General features: G+C 38.1%; 1 protein-coding gene across 3 annotated transcripts in view; it reads right to left on the bottom strand.

Moving 5' to 3' along the window:
* The window catches only part of jak1 (Janus kinase 1), a 37,672-nt gene that overhangs the window by 17,773 nt on the left and 1,886 nt on the right, over nt 1-18,013 (bottom strand). Inside the window, exons 1-3 of one of the 3 annotated variants that reach the window (XM_084910031.1) lie at nt 12,212-12,495; nt 4,208-4,416; nt 2,638-2,761 (exon numbers count right to left, since the gene is read on the bottom strand). In XM_084910031.1, the coding sequence (XP_084766157.1) occupies nt 2,638-2,761; nt 4,208-4,409 (326 nt within the window). In that variant the 5' untranslated portion in view covers nt 4,410-4,416; nt 12,212-12,495. Of the gene's footprint in view, nt 1-2,637; nt 2,762-4,207; nt 4,417-12,207; nt 12,496-18,013 lie in introns of those variants that run through there. The other 2 variants (XM_084910030.1, XM_084910032.1) reach the window with 2 other exon arrangements.

Raw genomic sequence — 18,013 nt, forward strand, 5'->3', positions numbered from 1 at the left:
ACTTGTTTTTAGGTGGCTGCACTTTGATACAAGAAGCTCATACACAAAATGTGCACCACAGTTAGGCTCTATGTACACTTGATTTTCCCTCTACTAGCTATTGTCAAAACAGAGCACAGATAAAGAGGAAGTGTAATTGACACCACAGTGTTTTTTTTCCTCTTTGCATGACATGCTACTCAAGTTGTACAGTGGGGTAGTAGAGTCAAGTACAAATATGGCATTATTTTACTGGTTTTAAAAAACTGGCAAAGTAAACTCTTCACTGAAGTATTCTTCACTGGGTGAAGTCTGGTGCAATACTTTGCCATTATCACGCGAACAAACTGCTTTCTGTTCCTATTTTTAGTTCCTTTTATAGCTGTTGTAAGACTATATTATTTTATGAGCAGCAAAACAACTCCCTCACTAACCTTGACCTTCGGCTGAGTCCTGTGTTGGCTTTCCTTTGTCTTTTTTTAAATAAGGTCTAACAAATGTTTCATTTCAATTTGGGGTTCAAAACACGCCACAGTAACAACAAATTCTCGCTGCAAAAACTAAAGCTGTAATCCAGAAATGACCAAACTCCCCAATCAATCACAAATAGATCATTTGGTCCAGACATTTTTATTCTATTCTATTATTGTGAAATATCTTATCCTATCATCTTACTTAAAGAGCACTCGTATTTATCCATTTATCCATTATTATTATTATTATTATTATTTATGAAAAAATGTCTGATGCTGACAAGTTTTTGTTTTATATCAGAACACACAGAATGGCTTACAAGTACAGAAAAAAACCATATAAGGAAGCAGTTCTGCCCTATCCAGAAGTCTGGATTCTTAGCTTGTGCTAAACAAAAGTGAAACAAAATAATTTAGTCTTAATAGCGTCTTTGGGTTTTTGGGACATGGTTGCTTTAATACAGTTTGAACCACTGCTCTATCCCAACAAGCGAGGAGAGATTCCATACCTAATTGACAGTGTTCCTAGCTAGGAGGAGGCAAGTCAAGGTTCCCGTCTTTAATTTCTGCCTAAGTTGCAATGCCCAGATTCCAGCACCTAATATTCTGTCTGGCCTGTAAAGACTTGGTTGGGTCCCCTGACAACCCCCCTGATAACCAGCTAGGACAAGTTGCATACTGCATGATGCTCTGAGATGTAAGCTATAATCTCGCTTTTTAGCCCATACCTCTTGAGTCAGGCTTTATCGGGCTCGGAGCATCATACAGTATGCAACTTGTCCTAGCTGGTTATCAGGGGGGTTGTCAGGGGACCCAACCAAGTCCCTCCTATTAGCTAGAAGGGATTACAGCTTAGCGAGCTATGTCGAGCTTAAAGTCAGAGTATTATGTGTTGCGAAAGACCACATTAACCTGCCCCTGACCAGTTACGGTTTAAAATCAGCTGAAAGCACAAGCTGACTCTTTCATTTACGGCATGTTCTAAATACAGTCGAGTCGCTATAGGGGAAATATGTTTTATATGTGAAAACTGTTAAGCTGTACCTTAATAGAACCATAGAATTAATTACAAACTGTGTTGCATTGCATAATACAGAACACATGCTAAGAATACCTGTTCAGTCAATAAAGATAATTTCCCTTTGATCTGCCTACAGGCAAAAGCAATTTGCGTTTGCCTGTAGGCAGGTTATGGGGCAATAATATTTAATTTTTAAATGTCTCCAGTTCAGAGCTCTAATGTGCAGTCATCACCTTAGCGGAAAAAAAACAAACAAAAAAACAAACAATAGCCCCAAGTGCACTTTCAGCAATAAAATAATTAACATGAATGACCCATGAAATGCCCCTTTTTATGTGAGTATGCACAGAGCCTGAAGCAAATTGTGCTGCTTTACAGAGAAAGTTTATAATGTGAAACCCATTGCTTCCTGCTGGGGTTTTAGATTTATTAAGTCAACTAAAGCAAAGGAAGCCTGGCAGTGTTTAACTTTATTTGCAGTATTCTCTTCTGGTATCACGAAATGTACACCCTCTGATACAATACAGGAAACAATTCACAAATGACAGAAAATTAGAGTATTCAACTCCAGAGTAGGGATGGGTATCGTTTAGGTTTTATTTTATTTCTGCAAAATGATAAGCACCGTCCAGCCGCACGCACGAGGCGATCCGCACTAACTCACTAATGGAGATTTACCACACCCGCAGTAGATGTGCTCGGTGTGAGGTCTTGTAGCAAGCTATCAAATACGGTGCATTTCTCGGCTTTAAAAAAAAACGCTATGCGTCGCCAGGTGTTTCATCAGATTCGAGGTGTTACCTCCTTTGCACAGTATCACCTTAAAGCACTTGTTGCAGGCTGCTGAGTTTGCTTCTTTTGTGAAGCAAAGCCAGACTTCTGACCGCATCACCTTGGGCATTTTTGATCTGTAGCTCTGCTCTAAAAGAACGTACGTACCTGGGCCCGCCTACTATCCTTGGAAAGGTAAAATGATTGGCTAGAATCCAAAGTGTATGTCATCTCAGGGAAAAAAAACAAGCACCGAAATAAAGCACCGAAATGTGCGCTGCTTTTCGGTCTGGTTACTACAGTTTATGTCAGAACCAGTGCCATAATGGCACCGGATATCGGTACCCATCCCTACTCCAGAGCGCTCATTTGCTGCCGTGACATCATTCTTACCTCATGCGATAGTGGAACTTGATACTGGTTTCATCTGTGACCTTGAACTCGTAGTTTGGGGGATACCAAGTGCCAGTGAGCTCATCGTACAGGGCAAATAGGTTATGGCACAAGGGAGAGATAGCTGAGAGACAGAAGAGCAGAGGGGGAGGGGGGGGGATCAATAGTCAGGCTATTAGAATAATGACATTGGAAGAGGATTACAGCCTGTTTAAAGAGAGTGTTTAAGAGATGTGGAATACAATCTGCTTCTAAACAGACACATAGACAGCAATGATCCCACTATATCGTTGCAAAAGTTAAATGTTTTATGACTCGTAGAAAAGGCTCCACTCTGTCCATCTGTTGTTCTGACTTGAGATGTGCCAGTCTGATATCTGGATCAGATACTGGTTGGATCCCAAATAGCTGGATAAGATACTGGAGACAATGCACTGATCTACAGCATTTCTATTCAATTCAGTTCTATTTAGCTAACTACACCATGCAACGGCAGCAGAGTACTAGCTGTTAGCCAGAGTGCTAACATAGCATGGAGGAAGCTGGCAGTAAAAGGACAGCAGTTGGGAGACATTTCACACTACAGAGCTACATTTGCACAGCAGCAACAACAGCTTTTATTTCATATGTTTCATATGTTTTTACTTTCACCTCACACTTGGGTGAAAGTGAGTTGTTGCAGGTAAAAAGCTGCAATGATGATATTGATATCTTTCTTACTCCTTCTTACAGCCTCACATTTAAACATTGTTCACATTTGTCTGGATGTCACCAAAACTGAAGCTTCTGGTACCTTTCAATACCAAAGTTCCATAAAGTATCATGTATGTTCCTGGTTCTCAGTATCAAGTTTGAAATCCCACCATTGTGACAATGGAAGCTAGGCAGCTAACAGTATTATTGTTTAGTTAGAGAAATAAATGTGCATACATGTAAAGGCAATGAGACTTTTTAAGAGACGTAGAATATAATCTGGTTCCACGACCGTGGTTATAGGGGTTGGGAAGCTCATCTGTAACCGGAAGGTTGCCGGTTCAATCCCCAGCTCTTTCTGTCCTGGTAGTTGTGTCCTTGGGCAAGACACTTTACCCTACCGCCTACTGGTGATGGCCAGAGGGGCCGATGGCACGATATGGCAGCCTCGCTTCTGTCAGTCTGCCCCAGGGCAGCTGTGGCTGTGGCTGCTAGCTGCCTCCACCAGTGTGTGAATGTGAGAGTGAATGAATAGTGGAAAAGCGCTATATAAATGCAATCCATTATTATTATTATTATTTTTAAACAGAGACAAAAATAAGTGTACTTTTGCTTAATATACTTTTCTGATTTTGACAAAATCTAAAACTTGACAGTCAGCATATGTAAGATTGCACGCCCAATAGGTATAAGATTAAAGCTAATCATTATTAATAACTCTATGCTTTTGTCTTTTGAATCTGGATATCCCATTTTACTATAGACTATATTCAGTTACAGAAAAAAAATGGAAAATACACTCTTAATTACTGCAACAGGAAAAGATTAAATCAAAGAACTGGCAAATGACAATTCTGTAAACAAGTCAGCCACTTACAGCATTTCTTGGCAGCGTCCACGCAGAGGTTCTCAGCAGTGTAGTGGCCTTTTGGGTATTTCAGTGGGTCAATGTCAAGTCTGTAAAAGTGGATTTCCAGGCCTTTAATGGAAGCAGGTGAGGAAGAAGTCTGGGGTTTCCTAGGTTTCCTCATCTTCAAACAGAGTTGCCTGCCCAACTCCATCACGTACAAAGTTGGCATTCAGACCCTAAAGAAGTGAAATTTAAAAAAAAAAAAAAAAAAACAGAAAAAAGGGGGTAGGGGTAGGAAGTGGGAATGTTAGAATCACATTTGGAAATTCTTTAAATTTTGGTCTGTGGAGAGCAAAACTGTGAAAATTTACTGTGCTGACAGAATGAAGAACAGGCAACTCATACAAGCTTCATGTACCATGGGTTCCTAGTGATTATTTCCTGTTTCTAGTTGAGGAACAGATATTTTGCATCCTCTGCCACTGTCAGGGATCACATATTCAAACTATAACATTTAATCTAATTAATATTTTAGTTATTTTGTAATGTGTTACTCTGTACATATTTTAATATACAGTTTTTGTTCTCTGGCAGCTCTAATGCTATAACATTGTGACCATAGTCACATGATAACTCATTGAAAACTTCAATTATATTCAATATTCTACTAATGGTCACAGGTTTTCAAACTTTAGTTCTTCCTACTTAGTTGTATTGCCTTAAAGGAAGTTCACTATCTTAAACTAATTACTAAATAAAATCATTATAAGCTTGAGAGCACCACAAGAACTAACTTTGCAGTTACTTAACAGTCATTCCCATTACAGCATAAGTAATTATATAACGTTATTGAACAAAACAGCAACCTGGCCTTAAAGTCAGCCAGTCAAGACGAACCGCTCAAGTTCAAAGTGAAAAAAGGTGATTTAAGTGGCATGGATGTTTGTATCACATAGGCTGGGCTGACAATTACTTATATTCAACAGAACCATGTCTATGGTTTACAGAAAAAATATCCATTGAGTGGCAGTTCTGCAGAAGTGTCTTGTAGTTGTCAGTGTTGATTGGCCAGAATGCTTCGATTTGATGGGAAGGCAACGGTAACTAAAATAAAAACATGTTACAACCAAGGTATGTAGAAGAGCATACTCTGAAGAGCAACATCTGAAACCTTGAAGCTGACAGGCTAAAGCAGCAGAAGACCATAATGGGCACCACTCCTGTAAGCTAAGAACAGGAAACTGAGGCTACAATTCACAGGGCTCACCAAACTGGGACAATAGGAAAAATGCTGTCTGGTCTTGTGAGCCTTTATTTGTCCTGCAACTTCCAGATGGTTGGGTCATAATTTGGAAAACCTTCCATTCTGCCTTAAACCAAAGATTCAGGCTGCTGCTAGTGGTGGTGTGGGGGATATTTTCTTAGTGCACTTAGGGGTCATTATTACCAACTGACCGTTGTTCAAATACCACAGTCTACCTGAGTATTGTTGCTGTCCATCCCTGTATATACCACCATGTATGCATTTCATTTAGATTTCCCAAACATGAAAATGAGATCACTGTACACAAATGCCATTCACAGCTACTAGTAGGTCTCAACCCAATAGAGCATTTTTGGGATGTGGTGGAATGGAAGATTTGCAATCAACTGTTCTGCAATAGCGGAGTGATGCAATCATGTCAATAAGAACAAACAACTCTGAGGAATTTTTCTAGCACCTTGTTGAAATCATGCCTATCATAATAAGATGTGCTGAATAGAACAGGTTAGGTTTAGGATTTAAAATGTAAAGTGTCACATTTTCACCAATTCTTTTTTTGAACAACATGGTCTACGTGCTATATAGATTATTTAATGTTGGCAGAGTCCAGGAGAACCACTACTATGACATGTTCTTTACACCTTCAAACAGGACAACACTTTCTCACTCTCACTACAGAAGCAGACTAACAAACCAAGAAAGTATGTGTTTTAAGACCCCAGAGAGCCACGAGATTTGAAATCACAGCACTTTCTAGCAGATTCCCGTACAGCAAGTGGGGAAGGGCTTTAACCATGCAATGCTTAAGTCAAGTGCGCATACGTCAACCAGCATGCAGCCTGTTTCAGTTGAACTTTTTTCTTATTTATTTCTTTGTCCTTTACTTAGTACTTAGAGTGTTTGTCTACATAATTTCCTCAGTGATTATTAAAGTATTCTGATTCTCAGTTTTTTACCACAAGAACTTCTGCTCCCAACATACACAATTAACAAAACAATTAACTATTATTCAGCATGGAATACAACACACTTCTAAATAAAATATTGCATAAAAGCCCAGGCACGGGAGCAACGATTATTGGAAAAAAGACAAACAAACTTGAATTTAACCTTAAAGACTGAATTAAGCCTCACTTGACAAATTAAGAACAAAGAGGTCATCAGGAGCAAAACACATAATAATATTTGGTTTCTGGAATTTGCTGCCAATACTTCACGTATACGCCATGATGAGCTTGAGCAACTTTGAGCTTTTTTGTTTACCAAGAGATATCAACATCCTGCAAGAAGCTGACATTCCAGCAATCCCACCTCACCACAACTCAGCACCCAGCTTAGGCACACAGCAGTACCATAACTAGCCTTGTTCTCAGTTAACTCAGTTTTCTGTATTGATACAATTAAAAATTTACTGTATTGCTGCATTTATCAACTATGCTGCACATTTTTCCCTGCATGCTCTCGTTTCAGAGTCATTCGTTAATCATATTTCTTTGTTTTTTTATTGTAGCATTAAAAATAAATATTTAACATTTAATTGCGTTTGTTTATCTCAGTCTCTTTGTAGCCTCTATTTAGAGAAAATTTCCATTCTAAAGTTTCTTTTAGCTACTTAAAAGAGAAAAACTTCCATTTATTAATCATTCTATGGCTACACTTCATAACGCTGACCTCCTAACGCTATATATCCCTATCAAGCTCATATCCGTATATATTACTGTTATTATTATTGGTGGTGGTGTTTAATAATTCCACTCAATGCCATATAACCCACATTAAGCTTGTTTCCCTACACCAGCTTTCATCTAGCACTTATAATTTCTCATCACTTTTCATCACTGTTACAGCTTAATTTCTTAAGAAGAGAATTTCAATGACTCATTCTTTTTATTTGTAACTCAGGCAGTGTTCCTCTGAGCACTGAGTGTGTGAATGTGAGAGTGAATGAATAGTGGAACTGTAAAGCGCTTTGGGTGCCTAGAAAAGCGCTATATATATGCAATCCATTATTGAACTTTTACAGCCCTATGCCCCTAGTAGGTCCCTGAGGTCTTGTGATCAGGGCCTACTTGTTATTCAGTATACAAGACTGAAAACCAAGGGTGATAGAGCTTTTGCTACTGTGGCCGCCAGACTGTGGAATTCTCTTCCTCAGAACTTAAGATCTGCAGACTCAGTGATTACTTTTAAAAAACAGCTAAAAACACATCTTTTTAAAATTGCATTTTGTTAACTTTTGACTGTTTTTGTTTTATACTTTGTGAAGCACTTTGTGATCTTTTATATAGAAATGTGCTATATAAATAAAATTTTACTTACTTACTTACATTATTATTATTATTACTTCAGTTATCATCAGTACTTTAGAAATTCACTATCCCTTTTTTGTTTCATATTAAAATGTAAAAATGCATAAGATGTATTTATGAGAAATACATTTTACAACAAACAAAGTTCATCCTAATGATAAACACAGTTTATCATTAAGTTTATCATAAAGCAAACACAAATTACGTGGCAGCAAACTTGTGACACCAGTTCGATGAGACTTTTGCAATGATTACGCCACTACTTTCCACAGCAGTTGAAAAAACAAATTGTTAAGAGCTGGTTCCCTCGGTAACTTCACGTCTACATTATGTCTGAAGCATTTTTTTTTCACCGACCAAAACAAGACCTTGGAAGAGTTTATGATGTTACGATTGTCTGACAGTAAAAGCTGAATTTTCTGAGGTGTAGGTAAAATTAAAAGTCTTCACAAAAGTCAGAACAAAGAATTCCTCTACTTGTGCCCACATTTTCATAGAAAAAAAGACAGAATGTGTTGCCTTAAAGCTGCAACAGTGGATGTATTAGTCACCACCAGCCTTGTCGTTAATGTTCCCCTGTGATGTTCTGCAGACAGGAGTCACACTTGACACAAGCACTGTAGCCCTAACCTTTCTCAACATTATCCATTATCCATCTATGTGTGACAATGCAAAAGTCAAAACCAATCCCATTAAACTGCCATTAACCTCCCAACTCCCAACTCAAATACAAAGTCCAATTGTGAGCGTGTGTCCAAGTGTAACAATAAATTAAGTAGCAGTTCTTTTTTTTCCCAGCATTTCTAATAGTAACACATTTAAAGGAAACTATATTGTTCACTACACTGAGAAAGGAAAACTTTGAGCAATGCCCTGATATGATTCATGTGTGAAAACCACTAGCAATATATCTGCAAACTGCTTGACAGGACTCCTCTAACTGCAATTTAGGTTCTTATTCTATTGGAGAAGTGTAAGAAGTGAGTTCTATTCACGTTGTATCAGCTATTGACGAGTTCTGTTGAATGCGGAAAATGATGAGGCAATATAGTTAAGATATTTGTTAGAAAACTTAACGTCAAGACATGCTCAGCACGTGATGCATACTTTGCTACCTGTGCTCAAAGTATTACAAACAACAGAGTTGGAGGTGGACAAACTATGGGATGAAACCATTTCCTGATTTCCCCAAGTATATGTTGTATAACGAAACACTTTTCCCACCGACATCCTTATGTCTGTGATATGTCCACACAGGTCAACATAATACAGACTATTATACAGGCTACACATGTTTTTACTTACGTTCCTATAAACTTAATTACATTTGAAATGTTTTGTGGACCACTTAGGCAGCGTAGGACGCTAAATGCACACTTTACATTACTGTATAACTTACAGTTCATGCATTACCCTCCACAATGAATCCAAAATGATGAAATCACTGGTCACTTTTCCCTAACTACTGAAAACTAAGACTGTCTGATTTAAAATGGATTTAAATATGGATTAAAAGCACCATGGGAACAAATTCATGTGAATATCAAGAAAGTGAAAATGGAAAAAAAAGAGCTTTTTTCCCCCCTATGACATTCTGCTGTTGCATACATGTACTATAGCTGCATTCAAGCAAGCACAGGTGTTTATGAGTTTTATGGAGTGCAATTAAAATGTTATTTGGATTATAAGATGGAACTCCAGTGCTACACATGCAAATAAGAGCATAGCCTACATTGTCAGTGTTTGCAAAGACCAAAATCCAAAGTCCTTCATGGGACAAATTTTGTAAACCAGTGCTTGCCAGTAGACTCCTGGAACCAACCTATTATATCAGAATCAAACTAAAGGAAGTCAAATGGTCCTACCTGTGACTGAGTACACAGGCCACACAATTGCCTTCCCTAGTCTGGGCCTCACACCCCACCGGATGATGTGGTTTCTCTCACCATCTCAATACCTTTTCTTTCTTTTTCAGTTGAATTCTATTCAAATGTCAAGTACATTCAGTGCCCAAGACAAGTTGGACAAGTTTTTTAAAGGGAACCTATTCAGCTCATTTGCAGTTTACAGTTGGCTCTACAAAGTAGCTTTGCTTCATAATTCAAAATAATGATAATAATATCCATCTTATTTTGGGGATCCCCTATGTTTATCCTGTCAGTAAAAAAAAATCCTTTTTAGCTCCTCACCCATTTCATTATGGGTTTATAATCAGCTCAAATGATTAATCAGTTAACAAATAATTGGTCTACTGATCTACAACTTTTAGCTATAGCTCAATTACAGTTTAATTATTAATGCTGTAAGACCAAGAAGTACTGGGTTCTGACAGCAGTATTAATCCATTATAAGGGTCTAAGGAAAGTCAAGCAATTAAAAGATCATTTAAGTGGTGCCCAATTCTACGAAAGACTTAAATTTTACTTTCTGTTTCAGATGATTCACATTCAATCCATTACTTTTGTCATAATCATATGACTTGTGTCTAAGCCACAACACAATGAGTCAAAAGATAAAAGTATTTTCATAGACTGTTCATTAACCTGGCTCTGTTTTATTTTCTGTTAACTTATGGAAGCATGACGAAGTGATTGGATGGCAAGGGATACAGACTTTGTTTTTATTATAGGTTAGTTATTATTTTTGAATCCTATGTTATGTAGTTTAGAAGGTGAAAAAAATAAATTCCAGACCACATTTTTTAAACATTTATCAGTATGGAATTAATAGAATTAAATCTTTACCATACAGTACCTGCACTTAAGATTTCAGAAGAAACTAATAATAAGACTTTAAAACAGAAAAGAAGTAGGTAATGAGTGAAACTAAACTTAAAACAAAAAGAAAAAAAAGGAAGGACCATTTTGTAACAATTTTTAATTAGGTATCAATAATGTGTTACATAAGTGTCTCACTTAAATAACAATACAGAGAAACTCAAATATGGTCAAGCATTACCATCAAAAGTGCCACTTAGCTATCAGGAGAAAAAGTCATCATAACGTGCTCTTTGATGTCAAATATCAGGGTGAATACCAAAAGGTGGGCATACCGAGATCAACGATATCAAAGTAAAATTCAACTGTGATCACGTTTCCATATGTATGCACATTAAAAAATGCCATCAATAATCTTTTTGAATTACACTAATCTATTAATCATTTTTGGTTATCATTGCAGATAAATCTGCCGCTTGTTCAATCAGATCACTAAATTTTCGACCAAAAGTACAGCTGGGGAAAAGCTCTAGGAACTATATTCTAATTAATGTTCAACATGAAATTTTAGGAAGTCGTGATAACGTCGGAAACCTTTTTCTGCCTCTTTGGTTATGTGTTTTTTTTGTGTGCTGTGGATAAAAAAAAAAACATGTGCCCACCTCTGTCAGCCTCAAAGCCACTTACCTTTCACTGCTTGGCTTTATTTTACTTAATGTGACATTTCCAGCCTGAAACAGGCGTTTATTTTCACTTACTGTCACTGGACCAAAGGCTTCTGCGTCAGTTAATTGTCTGGTCTACTGTGTGGGTTATACAAAACGTCAAAAATCGTGGGAAAGACCCATCACGAGTTCCCAGAATCCAAGCTAAATGTCTTGTTTACAACAATGAAAAAACAACAACAACAACAAAACAACGGCAGTAGCATAAATCACAAACAGGAAAACAGAAATAATCACATTTGAAAAGATGAAACTAGTGGCTTTGTCATTTTGCTATAAAAAAAAAAGAAAAGAAACGTTTTTTTAAACGTATAGATTTGATTTTTAAAGCCAATAAACTGATCAGTCGACTGTAGTGTACTAATTTCATGTGGAGGATACAAAATTAATCCCACATGTGTTTGTTCTCTTCTAATGAATATAATTCATAAAAATGCCGAAGCCAATCATTTTATGTAATTCTGCCTTTTCTGTGTTAGTCACCTCTGGGTCCACTTTGTCAGACACAAATCCTGAGATTAACCATTATTACCAAATCCTTTATAACAATCCTAAACACAGAGTATCCATGTCAATCTAATCCACGATTTTCCTTGACATGTTGTTAAATGTTTAATGGAACATAACAAGACTCTTTTTGTATATTACGGTAAATCGGATTACATAAATTGTGTAATACATATGCTAATAATTCGTTATCGCTTTCCTTAAGCCTACTCATCCTTCACCGTACTTCTGTATTGTTTAAATAATATAATTATAGTTTAACCCATCTTCCTGTATTGTGACAGGGACAATGGAGGCGGTGCCATTCCTATCAAGTGCATTGACGTTGGTTAACGTGAGCATGCTAGCTAGTAAGTTAACTTAGATGGCCAAAGAAAAGCCCAAGACCAACATCTTTACTCTTGGCAGCATCGGAGAATGATGATAAACGACAGGATGTGTTTAACAGACCAGAAGACGTGCTCTGTGTTCGACGGAAATATTTAATAAACGGTTATTTACTCACCTACCAAGCTTGGCCAGACAGCTGGCAAGTTACTTCCGTTTCGTTTTGTACATTAGACGCGTCGACCAAGTCAGTGCGCTTTCTCTAAAAGCTTCGTGAGTATCAGATGTTGTATATTAATTTCAAAACGTCCCAAAAAAGTATAAATATCCCGAAGAAAAGCGGTGCGAAGTTAAATCCACAGTTTCCCCCCGTTAGTATACCGTATTTTTTTTAGCGGAGGAGAAAACAGCCGTCCTCGACTCTAGTTCTAACCCTTCCTGACAAGAAACGTCCCCTTCCCGAAAACGACGCAGTGGCTGGCGGTAAAAGCCGGCAGCTGATTGGCTGTGAGACCTTTCACTGGAGATGACGACACAAGTCCTTGAGCGGCGATAAACATAAATTAAACTGTTATTCACACTTTCTGAGCATTGTGGGTTACTCACAGCCTCAGATTTAGCTTAAACGACTTGATGATGATGATGATACAGAAAAAAAAACTCAAGTAAAATTAAACAATGAACTGATGTATTTATTAACTGCATTTAATATCTTCGATGCAAAAATGCCAAGGAATGTCAGTAATGTAAGTGACTATGCAAAAGTAAAACCCATTTTTCACTCATCCACTTTCTTATCCGCTTACAGCTATGGAAGACGCATTTAGTTTCTCCATCTAAGAACCAATACAACACTGTAAAATTAGTCCATTACAAGCCATGCGTTTAAAGCCTCTTATAGGTTAAATGAATGAGCAAAGATTTATATAAAAAAGAAAGATTGGGAAATATATTAAAGTATTCAAACTCATCATTCATTACTTGTAACTGCTGTGCTCCAGCAATTAGAGCAGATGGAACTAGCTACAACTAACTAGCGAGCTAGCTAGCTAAAGCTGTGCCCACCCCCTACACACACACACACACACACACACACACACTTTTTTTTTTAATAATAAGGTAGACTTTTAACTAATTATTCCCCAAAATTGTCATTTAGCTGAGACACACCTTTAAGGGGCCAATCAAAACACTGGTTTGATATTCAACAGTGTGTTTTTTTCCCCAAAAAACTGGTCTCTAATGAAACAAAAATCTAAGTTACTACAAAAGCACGTAATGGGGCAAAAGTACAAGTAGAAGCAGAGTAAATACATAAAGTATTTACTTGTGAAATGTAGTGAATGAGAAGGAGACAGGTGTAACAGTGAAAATGCATGATGTGGTGTAAGTGAAGGTGGATAAGATTAAATAACTGAGGTTGACCTTTCAAAGGAACAGAGTGCACAAGAGAGGTGAAGCCAGTGGAGATGAGTGTTGGGTGATATGCAAAAAGAAGGATAGCAGCAAGAGAAAAAAAAGGAAGGTTTACAAGATGGTTGTGGGACCCTGCAGTGATGTAATGATTGGAGGCAGTGGCAATGATGAAGATGTTACAATTTTTACACAGAGTGAGCAGGATGGACAGGATAAGAAATTAATACATTATAAGGATGTTAGAGAGGCAAGGTTGAGATGATTTGGGGGTGTGGAGAAGATTGATTTGCCAGGCAGGAGTTAAAGAAAAGGGCATCACAGAGAAGATTCGTGGATGTACATGGAAGGAGGACATGCAAACAGTTGGTGTGATAAAAGGATGAAGGCTAAGATGACAGACAATCTGCTGTGGCAGCCATTACAGGAACAGCTGAAAGAAGAAGAAGGAGGAGGAGGAGGAGGGCAAAGAGGAGGAGAATTAATAGAAGTGTATCAACACTGATGTTTTTCATTTCATAACTCAGTTGATGACACTTTGCTCAAAAATACTTTATTATACACCCTTAATATTCTCAATTCAACTCTGAACTTAAATACTATAAATGAGATAATAATAATAATAAAAATAAACCCTTAAGAACACAATAAGGAGACTGCCCCAATCCCCTTCACTGAGTTCCAGATTCAAGGTCCATGATGAGCACTCAGTGTTCATTTTAGAGTTAAATCCCTCAACAACAACAAAGAAAATAGAAAAAAGAAAACCAAAAGCTTGGCGTTCTGAGAATCACTGATCTCTTGAATTCATTCATTTCACTGTAAAGCCCACTTTCAGTGCATGTGTCAGAGGCTTAGTTTCCATCACTCCTGCTACTCATATTGCCAGATTTCTCGTCTGCATTGCTTGTGATTAGCTATATTTGAGTTTAGTCATCTTTAGCTGAAACTTGATGTGAGCACTGGAGAACATCCTGACTTCAGCAGAAAAGCTGAGATGTACAGTAAGCTATGTAAAGTACAAGTTCACCAACTGCTGTGGTACAGACGGCAAGGCTTATCATTCCATCTTTGCCTTTCTGTAGGTGGCACTTTCTTCTAGACCGCTATTTTCAGATTGTGTTTCTAGAATATTGCATGCGTTAATATCCCAGTTTTTTCTTGTAACTAACACCAAGGGGTCGAATGCTGTTTTCTTTTGATTGTGGTTTGTTCACGGCCTCTCTGTCTGTGCATTCCCATACCAAAGAAATACCTGCAAGCTATGGATGTCACTTCATTCCCTTTGCAAGCACTTCCCCTTATCTGTTTTCCTTCAGGTGTAGCTGCAATCATCTGACTGGCAGCCAGCATGTGCGCCAGCTCTGTGATTACACAAAGAGTAACTCAAACATGGTTTACATCTAAAATCATGTGTCCTACAATTGTAACTAGTGAGAAAGGCTTCCTTGGAAGGTACAGAATCCAGGAAGTGTGCAGAAATGTGTGACTAACTGTCTTCTTAGAGCTAAGAATCAGCGAGTCATCGTCTCTGGGTGATATCAGCGCTCAGAGAAAAATGGAGTTTCCCTGCTGAGTGTAGACAAAGGATCAAACAGCAATGCTGGGTGATTGTGTGCAGATACTGATATGTTTCAGAATTTTTAAACTGCACTGTCACGAGTGTCCCTGTAAACACAGACACTGACTTTAAGCCCCTCTGTGTAGCATTTATAATGGGTTTAGAACTCACAAACACAAATGTAGAAATGCATTTGCAGCTATAAGGAGAGTTTAAGCAAGTAATGATATAGTTTGTCCTATGGAAACATATTTTTATGGTTTATTCACAGCACAAAGCTCCACTTGTGTGGCTAGAATGCAATTGCATTTACAGGACATCAAATGTTGCTCTAGTGCACATGAATGCTAAAAATGCAGCAGCAGAAAGCGTAGCCAAAGTAGGCTTATCTCGACCTTTTCCTCTCACATTAACGAAACTGTGAGAGTTGGCTTCACAGCAGCAGTTATCAGCTGTGAGTTACCTGAACTACTGATGCAACACTGTCTGAGATGGGGATCAGAGTTGATAAAAAGAAGAAAGAAGAAGAAAAGCATTTCTTCCTGCAACAACAAAGGGAGAAAGGGAAGCTCCTGAAAGACGTCTTTTTTAAAGTATGTGGCTCATATGAAGGGGAGGGAATTCCCTCGGCACATCCAAGCAAGCGCAATTACTGCCACACATTAAAGGAAGTATGAGGAGAAATTCCCCCATGGTGGAGGGTCATGGGAAGACGCTGTCCTCGTCTCGAAAGCGACTTTAAATGTTTTTTTGGTTTTTTTTGTTGTTGGGTATTTTGTTATCAAAACACAGCCTTGCCACAATGCAGCACGTATAGCTCCGAGTGAGAAAAACACGCGACTCGAGGCGGGATTTAGCAGATTGAGGTTAACGTGAGAGAAAAACAAAATAAGTATCATGACTCTTCAGGGGCTTTCCGCAGCTTCAGCGGCATAATGTACCCTTTACATACGAAGGACAGGTGCAGAGTGACCCCGCGGTTTATCAGACATGACTCAAACAGTGCCTGCATTATTCAAAATAGTATGTTCCGAAAAAAAAGAAGTGCGATTCGTTTTTTGGAGCGAACTGGCATCGATAGATCGCAGATTACAGCGCAACTGTGCGCAAACTGAGTCACCAAAACAACAACTCGGTAGTTCGTACTAAAATGGATGCTTGCTCAAAGCCGTTGTGTTGTTATTCACGCAGTATAATGGAAGGAAGGAGTAGTCTCCCTCTATTAGCAAAACTGGATGACTGAGCAAAAACAAAACAACAAAACCCCACACTTTCATGTCATTTCACGTCTTCCATGAGTCACTAGAAGTGAACCCGGCTTTAGTCCAGAGGAATTCAGCAGCAGTTCTTTACTTTATAAGGGTTCACAAACGGATTACACAACACAGAAACATTTGTGTGCTTCTGCTTCAACCACACCACAAAGCGCTATAATAATACTAGTAATAAGACTACTAATAATGGATCTGTAGCGACCCCTGTTGGCAGCAATGTGAAACTAGTTGCCACCAGCGTTTCCAGATCGGGACCAAATACAGCTTCTTCTACTTGAGCAGTTATTTTTAATCACTCTCAAATGATCAAGCAATGCAAAGCTCGTTCATATTAAGGTGATGAATAAGAGGCATTCATGCTTCCAGTGTTTTAAATGCTTATTAGACCTTTATGGTCATAGTTAGGAGAACCTCCATAAACTGAGTTTGTGCTTATGAATTCCAGAAGAAGGCTAAACTGCAGGATTCATTTGTTTTGGGTGTGTTAAGTAAGTACAATGCGTCTGTTTGCTTCTAAGGAATTCACTGTGTCACGCCTGGGATGGTTCTGCCCTCTGATTTTTGTAAATTTTTCTTTTCTTCAAAAGTAAAGATTACCTTTACTTTTGTCCCAGAAGAACAATGAGAAAAAACAGAGCTGATTCTGCCAATGACGAACAAGGGCCACAAATTGTTAACAAATAAAAGAACTAAACAAAAAACAAATGAAGTTGGTTTGGGTCAACGATGCTTGCATTCTTATCTAATGTGCTTTTCAATATTTGATAATAATGTTCAGTCGGCTCTCACGCAAGAGATAAAAAACCTATAAAGAACCAAAATCATCCATCTGAACTCAACTGCTTTTGTGTTGTTAGATATAAAGATGAAATATTTACTGACCTTTGAAAAGTTGAGATAGACTATAAATATTGTACTGCTGGGGAAAACAACTCAGCAAAGACGATCCTAAACTACAGATTTTGGCTCTGTGGCTTTTTGCTGAAGTGCTGAACACTGCTATAAATGTGCTGTTAGATTCAACCTGGGGATGTTATTTTGGAAATTAAAACACACAGACAGACACTTGGACATCCTTTACAAACTTTATTACTCAGCATATCACAACAAATGCCGTTTACATACCCACACTTGTCCACTTTCTCTTTGGTTCTTCTGCCTCGTTAGCCGAATGTGCCACTTTGACCACTGCACTAGTGTCAAGTTGGCAGCCATCCTTCAGTTATCACAGTACTGTACCTTCGATGGGGACAGCATCAGCACTGTGATAACTGAACCAGGGCAGCCTGTCAAATCTAGCAGTCCAAGACTTCACTCCACTTTGTCATCCACCAATAAAATCCTTGCTGTAGGTCAGCAGGTGCAAAGATAACATTCCATTTGCATTTTTTTGCAGCTCGTTTTCTCCTCATGCAAAGCTAGTTTTGCAAATTTCTTTTGCTTACACATGAATCATTTGAAATAACCTTTCATTTACACACTAACAACCATGTAACGCAACATGTGATATTTATAAAGTGTCCTTTACACCAATGGTCTTCAGCTCTCTAAACATGAGAAAATTGGTAAAATAATAAAGTCAGGCAGAGGGAGGGGGGAAAAGCAAACAAAACAAACTATATGTTTAAGAGAAACAAATATCTGGACCATGTGTAAAGTTGCAGACAATTACAGTCACAGGATCCTCATCCAGGCGTCTTCTGTATGAAATCCATCTGAGAGCCAGATGATGCTAC

This window comes from Perissodus microlepis, chromosome 17, assembly GCF_051167445.1.
Source record: "Perissodus microlepis isolate ML-2025 ecotype Zambia chromosome 17, ASM5116744v1, whole genome shotgun sequence".
NCBI lineage: Eukaryota > Metazoa > Chordata > Actinopteri > Cichliformes > Cichlidae > Perissodus > Perissodus microlepis.